The 17,852-nt window shown below is 38.2% G+C and overlaps 1 protein-coding gene across 1 annotated transcript; it reads right to left on the minus strand.

Moving 5' to 3' along the window:
- Window positions 1-1,478: 1,478 nt before the first annotated feature.
- Window positions 1,479-16,595, minus strand: LOC107097734 (Krueppel-like factor 15). Its single transcript, XM_015395010.1, has 3 exons — window positions 16,457-16,595; window positions 13,305-14,877; window positions 1,479-4,399 (listed from the first exon to the last, which is right to left on the minus strand). Exons 2-3 carry the CDS (start codon window positions 14,798-14,800, stop codon window positions 4,222-4,224), a joined length of 1,674 nt encoding a protein of 557 aa, XP_015250496.1. The 5' UTR covers window positions 14,801-14,877; window positions 16,457-16,595; the 3' UTR covers window positions 1,479-4,221.
- Window positions 16,596-17,852: the final 1,257 nt, after the last annotated feature.

The raw sequence follows: 17,852 nt of genomic DNA on the forward strand, positions 1-17,852 counted from the left end.
CTGCATCTCTGCTTTATTTTTTTTTTAAATGGAGGTCATCCATGTTGATCTGGATGCATAGATAGAATTAAGTAGACCTTTTTTGTGTTAACATATTTTAGACCCAGCTAATAATCAAAATCCAAGTTTGTTAAGTAGCACATTTAAAATGGAAATATTTCCCTTATCCTAACGAACAACAGTTAACTTTGTGGCTTGGAGGCAAATTTAAACTTGAAACTATTTCACCTGCAGAACAAACAATTTAGATGCTACTATTCTACTGTTATTAGTCAATTTTTGAGATTATTTCTCTAACAAAATCTCATCATTATTATATGTTTCCATACTCTTTTTTATTTTATAACCTAATAATATTAGAAATATATCACAGTTTAATTATTAAATTCAAAGCAAACACCTGAGATATTAGAAATTATTGTAAGAATTTAAATTACAAGATTAACCACACCAGGTTTTAAGCTTTAGTAATTTATTGTAAATGTGTTTTACATAGTAGAACAAAGCAAACCATATATAAGAATTTGAGTCAATTCTTATTTTTAGTGTGTAAAACCACATTTTGTAAACAACTCAGGAGATATTTTCCAGATACAATATGAAATACCTTTTCTTCACCTGCTGAAAGAACTTTAAGAAAGTAAGTGCTTGCAAAAATAGATTGGCAGGTACATTTCTTTCCAGATTTCTGGCTGTATCCTTAAACACTCGCTGAGCCACTTTAACATATGTGGTCTAGGAACACCAGCAAAAAAATATTTTCCATATCTTACAGTATACATATATATATATATTTATATTTAAAATGCTATATACAGTTTTTTTTTACATTTTTAAAAAATATTAATCACAGATATCATTACAAGCAGTTGTCCTTTCTGATGCATGTACAGTATTTACATACATTCTTGGGATCACATCTAATACACATTCAGAAAAAATTGTGTGTCTTCTGTTTGCATGGAAGGAATGCCTGACAGTAAGTACACTTTCTACATACAGCATCAAGGGCCACGTGCTGAACATTCAAAATGATCAGTCAATCACTTAGAAAATAAGCATAAAACTTGTTTTCCTTTACATTTCAACAATCATTTTCTTGTTCAGTTCTATTAAAGAATGTTAACACTTGTCACATTTATGGCAAAGAAGTGGACGTATGCCTTCCTGTGGCACATTTGGCTGAAGTTTAGCAAAGATAAAATGAAAACACGAGAAAAAAAAACCCCAGGAAAAGTGAGAAAAATGTATTAGAAGATGTCAATAAAAAAGGCACTTGTGGCACATTCAATACAGAGGGGAGTACTTCAAGGAAGCTTTTGTTTCTATTCTGCCAAAAAGAAATATGTATATAACCACTTATGTAATGTAAAAACTTCCAGTCATGACAAACTAATGACAGAAAAAGGAAACCATTCCAGTTAAATTCGTCCATTTCAAGTTACCATGCATTATTTTGAGATAATTTCAAACTCTTTTCAAAGCAAGAGTCTCTGTCCATCATTATGAACAGCATGTTTAGTTATATTTAGTGTTTAAGATCATTCAATTTTTCCACTGATGATTCCTGATCCAAACTCAAAAAAGAGAAGAATGAGTCGTTCTTAATGTTATTTTTAATTTCTGTCATATGCAGAAAATTAAATTTTTTTATGTAGCCAGTAAATGCATCAAAACAGCTTGTTTTTTTGTTGTATTTTGTACAGGTTTAAGCAAAATCAGATAAACAATAACTGATAAATGGTTAGATAAATGAATGATACATTAATGGAAACCTTTAGTTTTTGTTTGGATTTCTTTGCAGAATTTTTATCTTTTTCAGTTGAACCATTTCAATAAAAAAAAAAAATATCCAGTAGAATCTTTAATCTAAGATATGAAAGCAGTTTTTTTTAGACAGTTTATTCAGGTTTCTAATTTCTTAAAGAATTATCCTGACATAAGCATAAGAGGAAATACTTAATAAAGAAAAGTATTTTTTTTTGCTTATTTTAGCAATAGTTTCCTTATCTATTAAAATCATACAATCAATGTGTGAACAGGTGAATACTTTCTCAGAGTATCAAGTCACACCAAGGTCTACATTTTAGCTTATTTTGGTGATTTGAAATATTTCATTAATCAATATTTTATTTAGGAGATGTTAAATCTCTACATTGTTTCTAATAAGTTTTGTTCAGTGTGTTTCTGAGTCCCAGATGAACATTGCCTGCATTGGCATGCTAATTCCCTTAGCATGATGCATCAGGCCACCTGACCATTTGATCATGAGTTCACCAGAGGGATTTAAAAACAGGTACAACACCTAGAAATAGCTCAGGAGCAAACTATGTTTGATGCTGGTAAACAAATGACAGCCCCTTCTCAAACCCAGCGCACCACCTGTGGTGGAGAGCAGATGAGGCAGATTGTTACGGCCTCAACAAACAGAACTTTGTGTTTAGGCATATACATGTATTGTTTGGGACATTACGATTAAGATCTAAAGAAAGCGTCATCTCCTGGTCAGACCCTGTAATTCAGTGAAAGTGTGTAGTCAGAGTATAAACAATGCATGCCCAGGAGAAGACTAGTGGCTGGAAGTTGGATGGGATATTGCTTGGAGTTGCAGGGAAGTGGGCTGCCATTTGGTTGGCGTTTGCCTGAGAAGGGCCATTTTGTGGCTGCTTCTGTATTAATCTAAGATTGCTTCAATCAAATCTGTTCAGAATGGGAGGGACTTTCAGCAAAAACGTACAGGCTGTTTGGGCGAGCAACCTTCTAGTGCCCGCCACAGTTTGGTTTCAGCCAATCATGGTAACAATTTAAATAGCAGCAGACACCATGAAAAACCATGACAGCTTACACATGTACACTCTTGCTTTTACTTTTTCAGATGTGATAGCAGCAGCTGCTGTATGTGTGCATCCTCCTTTTCTGCCATGTTTATTTTGGCTTGGCTTTAGGCTCTGTATCTCCTGCCTCTGCTACATATATATATATATTCCACCTTAAATCATAGCACTGAAACATGATTGCCCAACCTATTTTGAGTCAGTCTCTAATCACTGAAGGGGGAGAAAAAATTCCAGATGCATTCTCCTGTGTTTGTGAATACACAAATAGCGCACAAATTAAAATGCAAGCGATGTTAGTTTCTCTTTAAGTTAGACCATTGAAAATTTTGGTAGGTTATCGCATTGGACTGATGCAGAGAGTTCAAGAAGATGATTAATTTCCCCATTCACATTTCCTTTCCTATGGTAGGATGAAAAACCTTTTGTAAAACAAAAAAATTGCCTCAGCTTATTCAAAGGAAGTCTGCTGTTATTTCACAAATGTCACATCAAGTAAATACAATTTTTGAATATGAATGACATTGCAAGATAGCATGATGAGAAAACATGGGATAATTTGGATCCATCATTAGCTCACAGTAGCTCATTTTAATCTGATAGATTGCAACTGAAAACTGACTCAGATTGCAGTAAAAGAACACATTTTACCCAAACAGACTCTCCACTCGGACAGACCACCGAAAATGTTGTCTGTGCCAGTGCTAATTACACAGTGTGTTGTTCTATGATGGAAAACACTAAATCAACATGAAACCAAGCTTGGTTCTTGATTGCATTATTTATGGTGTATTTTTTTCAACTTTCGAGACTCAGGGGCATCAAAGAAACATTTTTAAAGCTAAAAGAATTTTCATCTGTTTCCTTGAAATCCATGAGAAATAACTCAACCATGATCTCACTACCCTGATCTGTAGTTTCTTTTACTTTCATAGGCTCCAAAATTATGTAATTAGGAAATGAGATTTAAGAATATTTATATATTGGATCTATAAGTATGAAATTGGATTTAAAACAGCAGTAAATCCCCAGGTGATATAAAATGGATTGATATAAATTCTCAGTTCAAAAAATTCACCTAGTAAAAAAAAAGATTGCCTTAAAAATCGATTGGCTAAAAGATTCGAGAATAAAATTGGCTTAAAGGAAAAGCTTATTCCACCTGTGACATTGCTGCATCAAGTAACAGTTTCCTGTTTAGTTTGTACAGTCCTCTCTTTGTCACTCAATAAATTATCACAGTACCAAGAATGTGCGTCACACGCACATAGAGCCCTTTACAGAGTCCTTGTAGGGGAGTTTGGACTGTCCTACATAGTCTTTCGTCACAGACATACACCCCTCCAGTCCTTCTCTACTGCTGAGCGTCACTCTGTCATAGAGGAGGTCAGAGAGGTCCGTTTACAGAGCGTCCTGTCCTGCTGCTTCGGGGAAAGCGATGGACTTTGAGGTGTTTCGACAGGTGATCACTACGGGCAAACTTCTTCTCACAGACGATGCACTGATATGGCTTTACCCCAGAGTGGGAGCGGCGGTGCCTGGATAGCTCGTCAGACCGGGAGAATCTGTGGGAAAGAAACCAAGGAAATTCTAAATTAGGTCCATCACATATTAAACATTTTTGCAAACCTTAGTTTGATATTTGATTTAGATTTATAAAATGTTTCATTTATCTCTGGATTTGACAAAAAATATTATTTTGTTTCCTGCACAATGCCTTTCCTAAAAAGAAAAAAAAAAAGAATGAAGTCATTAACTTCATGCAGCCCAATGAGATAAAAAGTTATGTCAAGCTGTTTAGAAGAGGTAATCTGAGAAGTAACTTTTCAAGCAACCTCTCGCTGAAGTTAAAGAGACATCCTGTATATAGCCCAACAGATGGGCCCAGTCAACCCATGCCAGGTCTATTCTTGGCCTGATCTGCCATGGTCTCTATGGGCTCCAGCGAAGCTGCCCTGACAGTGAAAGGGTTAAGTAGATGACAGAGCAGTGCCTCTACACCTACATGCGCATCTGTACATGTTGATAAAGCTGTTAAGATCAAATTAATCTGTAACACAGATCAGTTTCATAACGGCAGCATCCAGCTGCAGACACAGAGGTGATTATTTACAGAAGTGTACAAACATTACTCACAGTTATCCATGCCTCTTTTCACTCCACACATGCATTACACAAATGTTCGACTAGTTGCTAGAAGAACCTAAACATTTCAAAAACCTAACCCTGCTTGACATTGACTTGTTTCTCTAATTCTCCAACAATTCACTGGTCAACATTGTACCCAAGGTCACTCTGCTACAAATTGTCAAGAGGCTGCAGCTATCGAACGATTATGCATCTGCCTCGCGTTTCACAATCATTGCAACATGTGCAAAATGTTTTGATTAAAAGTCCATTATCACTTTCCAACACATCTGACAAATTGCCCATCATCTAAATCCGGCAATCAACAGGTATTTCACATCATTACCAAATGAGCCTTCAAATAGATGTAAAAGTTTGGAAATAGCAATTTAATTTACATCCATGATGATGCTCAAAAAAATGCAAAAGTACTGCTGCATATTATTGCATGATATTGCAATAAAGACAAGATAAAAGTATCACGTGATCTCCCACTATGCCAGTGGTTCCCAGACTTTTCCCTCTGTGCAGATGCTCTGTCAACTCTTATTTATATTTAATCACCTTTGCATGCTGACTGTTTAGACTGGCCCCTACTAGTGGCATCTCAACTCACTTTTATATTAATTCAGGAAATAATTGAAAAACAGACATGAATACATACATAATCAGTCGTAGATACATAATAGCTGCACAATATCAACATGAAAAATCAGACATTACCACCAGAGCAACAACAATGTTTATCATCCTAAGTTACTCCCTTTGGAATATAGAGCATTTCATTCCGTTGAACACACAATAAACGAGGCCCATTCAAATCGAGGTATATACACCAAAGGCATGACCAAATTGGACTTTCTATACTTCCTCATATTACAACCACGCAAATATGTTTTGAATGCACCACGACAGATAAGCTAGATTGGAAGCCATGGATCTGGAGCTTTACACCAAAATACACTTCAGCCGACATTATACTGGATGTAACACAATTTTAACAAATTCTAGGCAAAACACAATTTCTTATATGACATAACTTATTCGCAACTTAAACGGTTAAGATGGAATAACTCTCAAATCTCCAGTTCCTGAAGAAAATCTTATTTAAGATTCACTGATTGGGAAAACAGCTCATTGGTAAGTATTTGTGCTAAAAGTTGGAGTAAGCAGCAATGTTTTCATTCCAGAAAGAAAAAAAAGATTATGTTCATTTCAGGGTATTCAGGTGGTTTGTTCCTGAGTTAGCAGCATGAAAACCTTTTTTGGTTTTTGAGAGGTTGACAGGACTCATATTTAATAGATGACATTAAAACATACTTCAGCCTAGGACCTAACCTCCTTTATAAACCAATAGCCAAACTTTAAAGTCTGTCGTTTTTCTAAATGAATAACTAGAATAAACATAAAAAGGCAAAGTTCAAGGTCAGAAGGCAGAGACAGACGTTTATTCTGCTTAGTTTGTGGAGCGCCACTAAGCTTTACTAGTTTGTTTTAAACTCCTATTACAGAATTTATCTCTCTCTAAACGGTTATTCCATCAGAAACAAAAAAGGCTGGATTTAGGGGGTCAGTTTTTAGTCCCTCTTAATAGAGGGACTAAAAATAAAAAAATAAAACGAAACCAAACTGAAAACTGAAGTAGTGTAGACATGCAAGTCTAAATGGCAAACTAAAAACTGGATGAAATTTCACAGGTTTTATGCGATCAGCTGGTTTAAGGTACTAAGTAGCTATTTGGTTTCTTTGACTCACAAATAGCTAATAATGTAGAAATGACAAAGCACAACAGCTTTCATGTTTTACTTTAGTGTAGTGTCAAAATCTATCAAGAATAAATGATAGGTGACACATTGGGACCATGACCTGGTAGATCCAAATTTGTAAGTGAAAATAATGTGATAGAGCTTCTCTTTGTGCACTCTACAAAAATGCATTTTCCACGTCTTGCAGCTTCCCTGCTTGCTTTACACATCAGCAGCATCCTTCCATGATGATCCTGTCACATCTGTGTCATAATGTAGATCGTGCCAGACTCCTGCTACAGTGGGCCTTTGACAAAAGTCTCCATAGGTGTCTTCATAAAGTGTGTAGCTACATAAAAGAGGTTTGTAATAGTTTAGTAGCCTGACTGTCTCACCGACTTACAAAATATGGACTAAACCTGATTTAGCGTAAAAAATTTTAAGCTATATAGGGACCAGTAAGACATAGAAATGTGTATAAGTAGTATAAACAACTACTTTGGTAATGCTTTGCTCATTTCACATAATTATTAGTTGAGCACTGATAAATAAAACCCTCCCCTGATCAAAGTATGAAAGAAAGAGTTGTGTTCCACTGATTAAGTGTTCCTGGAAGTTGGAGCACAGCTATTCACTCTTGTCTGCTGTAATTTTGGTTTCCACACCCAAAAAACATGCAGAGTGTTACAAGATGTTCTTTAAAACCAAACACAGCAGGACTGTGTCTATATTATGATTTTCTTTTACAATCCATCAAATCATGACATTGACTTCTGACAGCATTATACCTATAACTTTACAGTGAACACTGTGATGATCGACATTTCTTTTTTAGTCCTCCATCTCAAATGCAAAGTTGGCGCTTCCGGTCCCATATATGTTTACTTCTACCTTCTGGTGTTGCATTCCAAGTTGCCCACACAGAGTTAACCACTGACTAACCAGTGGTTGCTTGCATATTTTTATAAGCACAAACTGTAGGACATATTGGCTGTGAGCATAATCCCATAGAGTAGATTGTCTATTTGCTCTGGTTTACTGATCTAAAATCAAAGGGCATCCTTAAATTGTCAATGCAAGTTTCAGAATTTATGTATCTTGACTACATATAGATAAAATATACATTCAGTATTATTATAAAAGTATAGCCTTCGTGGAAAATTAGAGACAGAGTGTCTGTAATTTTGCAGGCTATTAATAATGTATTGAATTCAATTCAGTTTATTTATATAGCGCCATTTCGCAACACATGTCATCTCAAGGCACTTTATAGTTCAACCAGATCATACAGTCAAATTGATTCAAAGTTTTCTATCTAAGGAAAACCAGTTGATTGCATCGACTCATTGACTCAAAGGTAATCCCTCACACTAAGCGTCTTGTAGCGACAGTGGAGAGGAAAAACTTCCTTTTAACAGGAAGAAACCTCAAGCAGAACCAGACTCAGTGTGAGCGGCCATTTGCCAAGGCCGACTGGGGTTCGGACATCTATGCATGGTCATTATTGTACCCACAAAATGGTAACCGTAGCTCGTGTTTGAAATATTTTTGACTAAGATGCTTTTTAATGGGGTGTTCGGGTGGTAACGTGTCTTTAAATTATTGTGCTTGATATAACAGATATTTTTTTCCATCCATCCATCCATTAGCTGACACGCTTGTCCCATTTGGGGTCGCGAGGGGTGCTGGTGAGCTGTCAACGGGCGAGAGGTACCGGTACACCCTGGAGAGGTTGCCAGTCCATCGCAGGGCAACACAGAGACAAACAGGACATACAACCATTCACGCACACACTCACACCTAAGGAGAATCTAGAGAAGCCATTTAACTTAACAGTCATGTTTTTAAACTGTGGGAGGAAGCCGGATTACCTGGAGAGAACCCAGGCATGCAAGGGGAGAACATGCAAACTCCATGCAGAAAGACCCCGGGCCGGGAATCAAACCCAGAACCTTCTTGCTGCACGGAAACAGTGCTACCCACTGCGTCACTGAGCAGCCCCAGATATTTTTTCATTGTGCCCTATATATTCTATTCAGACTGGAAAGGATTAAGTAAATGATTTCTACCTAAGACAAAAAAATAATGAATGTAAGTGAATGTAACAAGCTTACTGTGATGAAAATCAAAAGCTTCTGTATGTAGAGCACAGTATCTGTAAATAGCGTACTTCACATTTGTTTACGTTTACCCTTGGCTAACATACACGCATATATAAAAACCCTGGAGCAGCACAGAGCCCACTTCAAGCAGGGGCATGAGGGAAACCATGTGCAGCCCCTTGACATACTAACATGAGGCCTGAGTCCAAGTATAACCCACTTACAGGGGGGTGGATTTAAGTAAATATGAAAGACTCATATGTTTCTGATTTTTAGTTGGAGGGATCATGTGGATGCAGTTGTATGATCTTCCTACAAATTTTGTTCAAAATAATACATAATAATATTTTTACTGTGGAGGTTTTTACTTCTGCTATCTGTAAATTTCAGGGTTTAGGGCCAAGGTCGGTGAGTTTATGGCTGCATGCATGAAGGGCACTTCTGTTGATCAACTAAATGTGTTTTTCACTTTTAATTGTGGGTTGAAGTACTGGAGGCAGCTTGGCGTGGCTGCTAAAAGACACAACATACACAGAGTTGTGAATGCTGTGGGAAACACATATGCAGGCATCTGTTGCAGCTTGTTCTTAAAGTAAACGCTGCAGCTAAAAGAACATAAAACCAGCACCGAAGTTGGGGCAGTAAATCTGGTTGCATTTGCAGAACGAATGGCATTCATAAGTGTACAAAGGGACTTATTAATGAAAAATGGTCCCTCCTTTTTTTGCATGTTGCCCTACATCTGAGTATAAATCAAATGCTGAATCAAAGTCTAGTGAATCTGTCACTACCTCATGTTGTGTTGTTGTGATCTTAGATGAATCAGCTCAAAAACACACCAAACCAGAACCCAGATGACAACTGACAAGTATACACACGCCGTCGTGTTTCTACATCAAACTCTGATGTGACGCCTGGCCGCTGAGAATAAAACACTGCGTCTTCTAGCAGGTGGAAACTGAAAATACTGTGAGCTCACATATACTGCCACCTGTATGCAACCCAGTGCTCACATGTGATCATCAACACATCCAGATCTGTTTATGACCAACAGCAAGACAGACTGAAACAGCTAAACATCATAACAAATATTTTGAATGAGTAAAATGTTGGACGCCAGCCAATGAAATGCCGTTTCTCTCTACTTCACAGGGGGTAAACACACTCCTCTAAAGTTACAAGGCTCAGAGTTCCTGTCTTACTAGTTTATGTTCATTTCCTGTTCCAGCAGGAAATTGGCAGTGAAGGGACAACTTTATGATACAGTAAATTGTTGCAGTCACGTAAAACGCTGACAAGAGGCCATTTTTAGTGAACAACAGTTCCCCTGCTGTTCACTAGAAACACATTGACCTGAATTTGTTTAAATGTATACAACCACCAGGACACAAAGAGATATTTTTTTTGGTTACAGATGTATGCTTCTTTCCATAATATTTAGAAATGTATTATTCTTGAATAAGACTTAGTCTGGTCAGAAAAGATGTAAGGAAGGTACTGTACAGGACCAAGCAACAATATGCTCTAGCATTTGTCATTTAACAACCATACAGATTGGAAGATGGATTGGAGGTTTAGTTAATAAACCAACACAGAGCAATTTATCGTTACATAGTGGAGGATGAATGGAGCAAAGATATCCAAACTTATTAAGTCATAAAAACAAAAAAATCTTGCCTCAGCTAAAGTCTGCAGACTGCATAAATAGGCCAAGCAAGAACTACAATTATCAAAGTCCATAAGGTGCTTCATCAGCTCTGGTAGGCAGAAAAAATAAAATGTAATCACTTCAAAATACTTCCTGCCTATTCTGTGTACCAATACTGTCCTGGAAGATTTTTGTTATAATTAATTCAAAATTTCTTAAAATCGTTAACAAATACAATTATAGAAAAAATCAAGACATAGTCTAGAGACTACTATAGACTAAGGCTTTCTCTCTCCAGGAATGTTCCATCAATGTCACATGCTCATACAAAAAGATGGCGGAGGTTCACAACAAAGGAATGCTGACAGATGTGATCACTTTACTCATATTCAAACATTGTGTGCTTGGATTAATGGAGAGATAAAGGTGCTTAAAGCAGTCTATTTGCTACAGATAAATGCTTTGTTTTTCACTGAGCCAAGCAGTGTGGTCTCTCTCATAAAATCAGGGACAATGCCGTTGGGTTTTACTTGGCTGATGTGTGATATTAACAGATAAAAATGCTCATCTTAACTCATCCTTCCACAGAGCAGAGGACAATTTCCTCTGTTGCTGTAACTATAGCATGTTTTCTACCACAGCAGGAAGTTGTACGTGCACGCATGAGCTTGCCAATGTAACACAGGAGAAAAATAATGTTTTTTTTGCTAAAAAGATGTCAGTTAAGGAAAAGGTCAAACAAGGATGAACACAGGCATCATGTTTCCATGGTACAGTTGAGGCATGTGGGTTAATTGTTGAAGGCTGACCAGCGATGGACCTGATAAGCGTAAAGCGAGTAGCCAGTAACCCGGCTAACACAGTTGGTGTTGGTTAAAGCAGAGGGGTGGGATTGCGAGCAGCCGACTGTGATCCTCACACACGAACAGCATTTTCTCTTTTTGACAAATAATCTAAAATTGATACAGATAGCTGGTGCTTAGATGTTCTGATTCAGTGTCATTATGCTGAGTCTTTACACTGGCAGTAAGTTGAGAGTGTTGTCTCAAGACAAGTGAAACAATATCACAATGTACATCAAAATAAATACAAATGAATACAAAATAGAGAGTAGTATGTTATTTTACAAGCTAAATGTAGTGTAGTCTGTCTGAACTTCAAAAGGGGAATCTATTATTATTATTGTTATACATTTTTTATTAACTTTTATGATCAAGTTATCCATTGTGTCCTGTTGCTGAGAATAAGAGAATGTTGTATTAAAATGTATTGTTGTTTTGGTCCACAGAATGCTCAACAGCACACCTTGTGGTCAGAATTTGCTTATGCACCTTTAAATTTAATAGAACATATTTTGGTGAACCTTTTACCATTGTTCTATAGTCTATTAAATTTGAGATAATATCTCAGGAAAATCCATTTAGGTTTGAGGGTGTAACTGTCAAAACTGTCTATTTAAACAATATTTCTACACGAAAACCATTTGCACATGCTTTTTAATTTTATTGCAGTGCATTTGTCTTTTGACATCCTTAACATTCAGATTTTAGGAATCCAAGAAACCTTTTTATGGACTTGCCCAAGCTGAGCCACAGATAGAGAAACACATGAATGTTAGCTTTACCTTTTGCTCTTTTTAAAAATTTTCTTAACTCTGAACATATCAATTGATATGATAACCAAAATAATTACTTTTGCCTGAACTCAGCCCTGCCAGTAGTGTTGCTGATACACAACCTTGAGCCATAAGTGCAGCTTTAGAGGTTGAATGAATTGACTGGCAGGTCAGAAGTTGCCATCTGTATTTAACCCAAAGAGCTAAAAACAAGATGTTTATCTTTACAGTACATGAATTGAGGCATTGATTAACTCAAAGAAAACCATTTAGAACCAGATTGTGGCAAGTATGAGTTTGCAAATGTGTTAAAAAGTTATGTCATGCACAAAACATACACTTATCTTCTTAAAAAATTAGTCTTTTCGTTGCAAAAATGTGTGTTTAGTGGTAGTGGACAGTGAGCAAACAGGTGGAATAACTAACAGGGGACAAAGTCTGCATATGGATGACTTCAAAGGTGCCCCTATCTAATCTAGAACTTTACCATGGTTCAAAAACACACTGATAGCAGGGGACAGACACAGCTTGCAGAAAAGAACAAACTGTAATCATAAATGAACAGTCCAGTCCAATTCCTTCTTAAATTACCCTCCTGATTTAAATGGAGTTGTTACTATTATAAAATTTTTTCAGTTTGAAACAATATGTTTTTTATTCTATCCACCCTGCATGGGAGAGTTTTTTTCTGAGAAGGATGGCAAACTGCCAGTGCATTAAAAAGGATAGCAGAACAGGAAAACAGTTTGTCATTCCTTATCTATATTACTTTGCAAAATAGGGCACTTTTGATATGCTTGTTTTTAACATCAATCATTGAGTAGCACGTTATCAACAGATGTAGCTGAGTCAATCTACAGTATATGGACCCACATGTATAGCCTTAATTACTGTATATACAGCAGTGTAGAACTATAAAGTTATGGAACAAATGATTATTGTTGTAGCATCTTTACTTGAGTTCAAGCTCTAAAAGCTCTATGTGTCTTCTAGTGGAGTTCCAAATAGAATTGGGCAGCGTGAAACTTTACCATACAGAGTGGCTGGTAAACGCTGTGCAGCTTGGCATGAGTGGTATCTTTGCCAATCTTGACAGGATTTGTGGCTAGGCATTATATTTAAGCATCACAAAGCCTATTCCCTATTAATCTTTCAGTGTAATTATACCCCTGTCTCAATGTGTTTTGGTTGTTTATCAATGTGTTCTAATATATGGACTTTTTGTGGGCTCACCTCCATCCACAGCCAGGCCACGTGCATGCAAAGGGCTTCTCCCCTGTGTGTCTTCTTAGATGTGCTTTAAGGTGGCTGCTCTTGGTGTACATCTTATTACAGCCAGGAAATGAACACTTGTGCATTTTAATGAGGTCTGCCACTGTGCTCTTCTGATATCGTTGACCTCCACCAAGGACACCTGTTGCTGAACCCCCGAGGCCTAATCCCCCTTCCCCGAGCCCATTGGGTTTGGCTGCAATGGGCACCGGTGCAATCCGGACAAATTTGGACGGTGCTGCAATTCCTGGTTTGCCAGAGTTAGCTGTTGTAGGTGAAAGCAACTGAGGTACTAAAGCAAATGTCTGCCCTTGGATGTTGACCAGGAGCTGGGCAATTTTGATTGACGATGGGGACTCAGTTGGTTGGGAATGGGTTTTCTGTGACTGATGAGGGGCAGTGTCTAATACAGCACTGGAATTTGGTTCTTGTTTGACCTGTATGGGCTGGATTTGGAGAATGACAGGCACACTTGAGGCAGTGGTAGCACTTTCTGATAAAGGTGTCAGCGATCCACAGTCTTCCTGCTTGATCCCATCAACACAAGTGTCAGTGGAAGTAGCTACACATCTATTACCATCAGTCACTGGTAAGCCATCTGTACCTGATGCACATGCTGCATGCCTGGCCTTTGAATTGGAGGCCACAGGCACAGTCTGATCTAAGTGTTGTGATGGTGACTTAAGATCTCCTGCGAGTGTCACTGAACCTTCAGGCTCATTGTCATCTGATATAGACATGGGAGGTGACATTTCTTCATCGCTACCATTCTCTTCATTTTCCATTGCCACCATCATGTTCTCTTCTAAGAACTCCTCAATCTCCTCTAGAGTTGGCTGAAAGAGGAGTGCTTCAGGATCCTGGAGCTCATCGAGGAAGACTGGAAACTCGAAACACTCCTCTTTTGCCAGCTGTTGCTGAGCACCAAGACGCTGTTCCCTCTTGGGCTCCCATGCTGGGCCCATTGTCAAAAAAGGAGATTTTGGAGATGATGAGGTGGAGGAGGCTGGTGATGAGAAGGGAATGGATGAGGATACGGAAATATTGCCACTACTGGAGCTCAATGAGGTGGTAATTGAGGCCTGTGAGAGAAGGAGGTCCAAAAGGCTCTCTTGATTGTCTTCAACTGATGAGTTGGAACACCCACTACTCCTGCTGTCCCTGCTATCGTAGCTAGAGCTGAGGATGTTCCGTGATGCTGATGGCATGAACTCAGGGCTGGAGCAGAGGGAGGAACGAGGGCTTGATGGGTCACTGAGGTCATCTTCCGAGAGACATGGTGAGGAAGAGAGCGTCAAACCTTGGTAAGGGTGGTGCTGATAGGTGCATGCATCCGTCACCATGATGCCCTGTGCAACACCACCCTTGGTGTGGTGAGAGGCGGAACTGTAGTCAGACCCTTGAGAGCAGGAATAATACAGGAAGGTCTCCTCACCAAGTGGCAAGTGATCCACCATTCCTGTGCGGATAAATAGCTGCTAAATTTGCTGGGCTCTGATGATCAAGCTGTTGATGAGACTTCTTTTCCCTTTTTCTGTAAAATAAAATTATTCAAAATTAGTTTTTTTAGGATTCAGTACCAAGGATTCCAAAAAGGATCAGAGCTGCACACATTTCAACACTTAAGTTGCACCCAATATCAGGTACAATGTTAGTTCATCTGAGGGTCCAATTTGACAACAGCTGACAGTTTAACTGGAGTTTAGATATACTAGTTTTAGCTAGGCTTGAGTTATTCTTTCCCCTGCAGAAACACTGACTGTGGTAATACTGACCCCAGCTGAATGATTAATGTTCACACGGTAGTCCCTTTGGGGTCCTTAAATGCACAGTAAACCACCAGACTGAAAATCATTATACATTTTTTGTCCTTGTCAACTACCTGCTGCTTGTTTAAGAGCTTTGCAAACTCCTGGCACTTCAAAAGGAAAGTCGACCACATGTGAGGGAAGAGGAATGTGTGTGTTTGGGGGAGTGAGTGCGTGTACGCGTGTGTGTGCGTAGAATTTGCAGCTGCTGGTTCAGGCTTCAAGCTGACCATGTGGAGTTGGGCACTCTTCTTTCCTCGACACTTTTAAGATTAATGCCACATGTCCGTTGAACAGTGAGTTCCTATTTATCTCCTCTTGTGGTCATTAATTTTTCCTAACCTGAGCAAAAAAAGATATTCCAGAAGTGTTTAGAATGTGATTAGAATGAAATATATAATCTATAGACATCCTGTAGACTAGCCGAGAAGTGCATTTCTATGTCAGGATAAATAATATTTCAGGAGATTGAATCATAAACAAAGGATTTATTTTCTATTTTTATGCATTGGCAGCTCAGGAACAATCCACTGCTGCTGGATTTATGTGGATTAAAAATACAAGACAGCAGATGGCTTAGGAGGGAATGAGTTGCCTCAGTGTTGAAGCATGTGTCTAAAATCCATAGCAATTCCTAAAAAGCGTTGGATAACTGAAATGACTGGGCTCTCTCTTCTGTTTTAAGAAATAAGCTATTCTCAAAGAAAAGACAAATCTTCTGAGTTTCCACATGCTGCAAGTGCAGTCAGATGTTTAATTGAGTTGCCTGATACAACCAAACAGTGCTTTACTCAAATAAATCTGTAATAATTTACACCTTTAGTAAAACTGGATCACATGTGATGGGTGACATCGTATTACATGGCCTAGCGGGTGGGTTGGGGGTTGGGGTCTGCAGCTGCAGCTATACCTCATGCAATGAAAAAAAGTTTAGGAGGAGAGACGACACCTCACGTTGGGCAAGTCTGAAGTCATTTGTCCTGCAGTAACCCTGCTGCCGTACAACATCAAAAACTTTTGAAAGCTGAATGTTCCCTTAAACTGCAAAAGTAAACTTTAACCTGAATTCCTGGCATATTTAATGCTGCAGTCTTAGACTGCAAGTACAACCACAATCTCAGTTGAGCTAAGGGCTTAATAAAAGCTCAGATAGTTGTCATTGTTCTTTGTTGCTTTTGTAATCATACAGATAACTTATAGATCATAGAGGGAGTTTGCTTATGTTTTAGAGATAACCAGGAGTTCTATTTACTCATTACTGCATTTGAGAGCATGCATTGTTGGTTAAAAGCAAATTGAGCTCACCTGTCAAAGCAAGGAAACTAGACCAGCTCCTTTACACCATGCACTCCAGTCCTGGATGTGGGTTTCTGTGCGTAACTGAGCGCATTTGGCAGTGACACTCTAACTTTGCTCTTTGCCTATCCTTATGCCTCTCCCTCCCTCTCTCTCTCTGTCTCTCTCACCCTCCCTCTCTCCCTCTATCCCTATCTAACACACACACACACACTCACACACATTTACGCACTCTCTCACTTTAAATGACTTGTATTGCTTAAACCATCACATGATCACAGGCTGGGAACCCGTCAAATCAGGGGATTGGTCCTGTGAAGGCTCGCCTGCTTGAAGCATTATGATTGGCTAAGAACAAAGAGACACAAGCCTTACCAGTAGCCATAGGAAGGTGGTGTAGTAGAAAGAATGTGTGAAAACTGGTTTACACCATAAATCATTTAAAGGTCTTCATTCTAGCCTCAAAGATTCTAGATGAGACATGTACAACACGTTACAGCACTTTACTAAAACGTGTTTGCCTGTGTAAACACATCCAACTTTTGAGGGATTGTACAGTTAAGCTCAGTGTACAGTAACAGTTTGTTTGTCAAAGTTAAGCGATCTGGAAACTCCTCAAGTTTCTGATTCTTTATGTGGAAAGTGAGCTGGATTTAAATACTAGGTTACCTAGAAAGCAAAAGTATTTTATGTCCCTGCAGCAAACAGGAAACAGGTTTCAGGGAAGGTAAACTAACAGAAAATTTAAGCAGATCCTGTGCACTTTCGATATTTTTTGCTACTAGTACTTTTTGTGTAATAGACCAAAATGAAGTACTGCATTGTTGTGTAAAAATTAAAAGATAGATGTGTTTATATACATACATATATATCTGAAAGATATGGTGTTATATGGAGCTTATGATAAATTCACCCCCTTCACTCGGTTATACACCCATACTCATAATAAAATGCAGCCAATTGTATTCGGAAGTGGAGGGGGGTTAAAGCAACGTTAGTTTATAAAGAAATACATTAAGTGCTTCATTTCACAGACACAGTCTAATAAAATAGAAAGGGTATGAAACAACTGAACTCCTACCAAATCATGGGTTCTCCCTTGGTGGACGGGCAACTGCATTCATCAGATAAGCAATGCAATTCAGATTATTTCGAACGGTCCAATTTTGTAGAAGTAATCAGTGAGAAATAGAAATTCACCAAAACAAAAAGTAATAAAAATAAAAGAATCGATCAACAAAAAAAATAAATGAATGTGGTTTAGGCATGTTCTTGTTATTAAGCGGCCTAACCAAGCAGTGCACCAAAAGCTAAAACAAGTGGGCTGTGTCCGAACGTCCACCCTAATCACTGTTTAGAGCGCTACGGTATATAGAGGAAATGCTTAGAAGAAATCAATGCCTGG

This window comes from Cyprinodon variegatus, unplaced genomic scaffold (assembly GCF_000732505.1).
Source record: "Cyprinodon variegatus isolate N-32 unplaced genomic scaffold, C_variegatus-1.0 Scaffold718, whole genome shotgun sequence".
Lineage (NCBI taxonomy): Eukaryota > Metazoa > Chordata > Actinopteri > Cyprinodontiformes > Cyprinodontidae > Cyprinodon > Cyprinodon variegatus.

What these genes read in the sequence shown, in the direction of transcription:
- LOC107097734 (XM_015395010.1), bottom strand. Translation starts at nt 14,800, where the DNA reads ATGGTGGATCACTTGCCACTTGGTGAGGAGACCTTCCTGTATTATTCC. An exon ending in TGGCCTGGCTGTGGATGGAG is followed by an intron (nt 4,400 to 13,304) that starts GTGAGCCCACAA and finishes TCTTTCCCACAG; the next exon opens with ATTCTCCCGGTCTGACGAGC.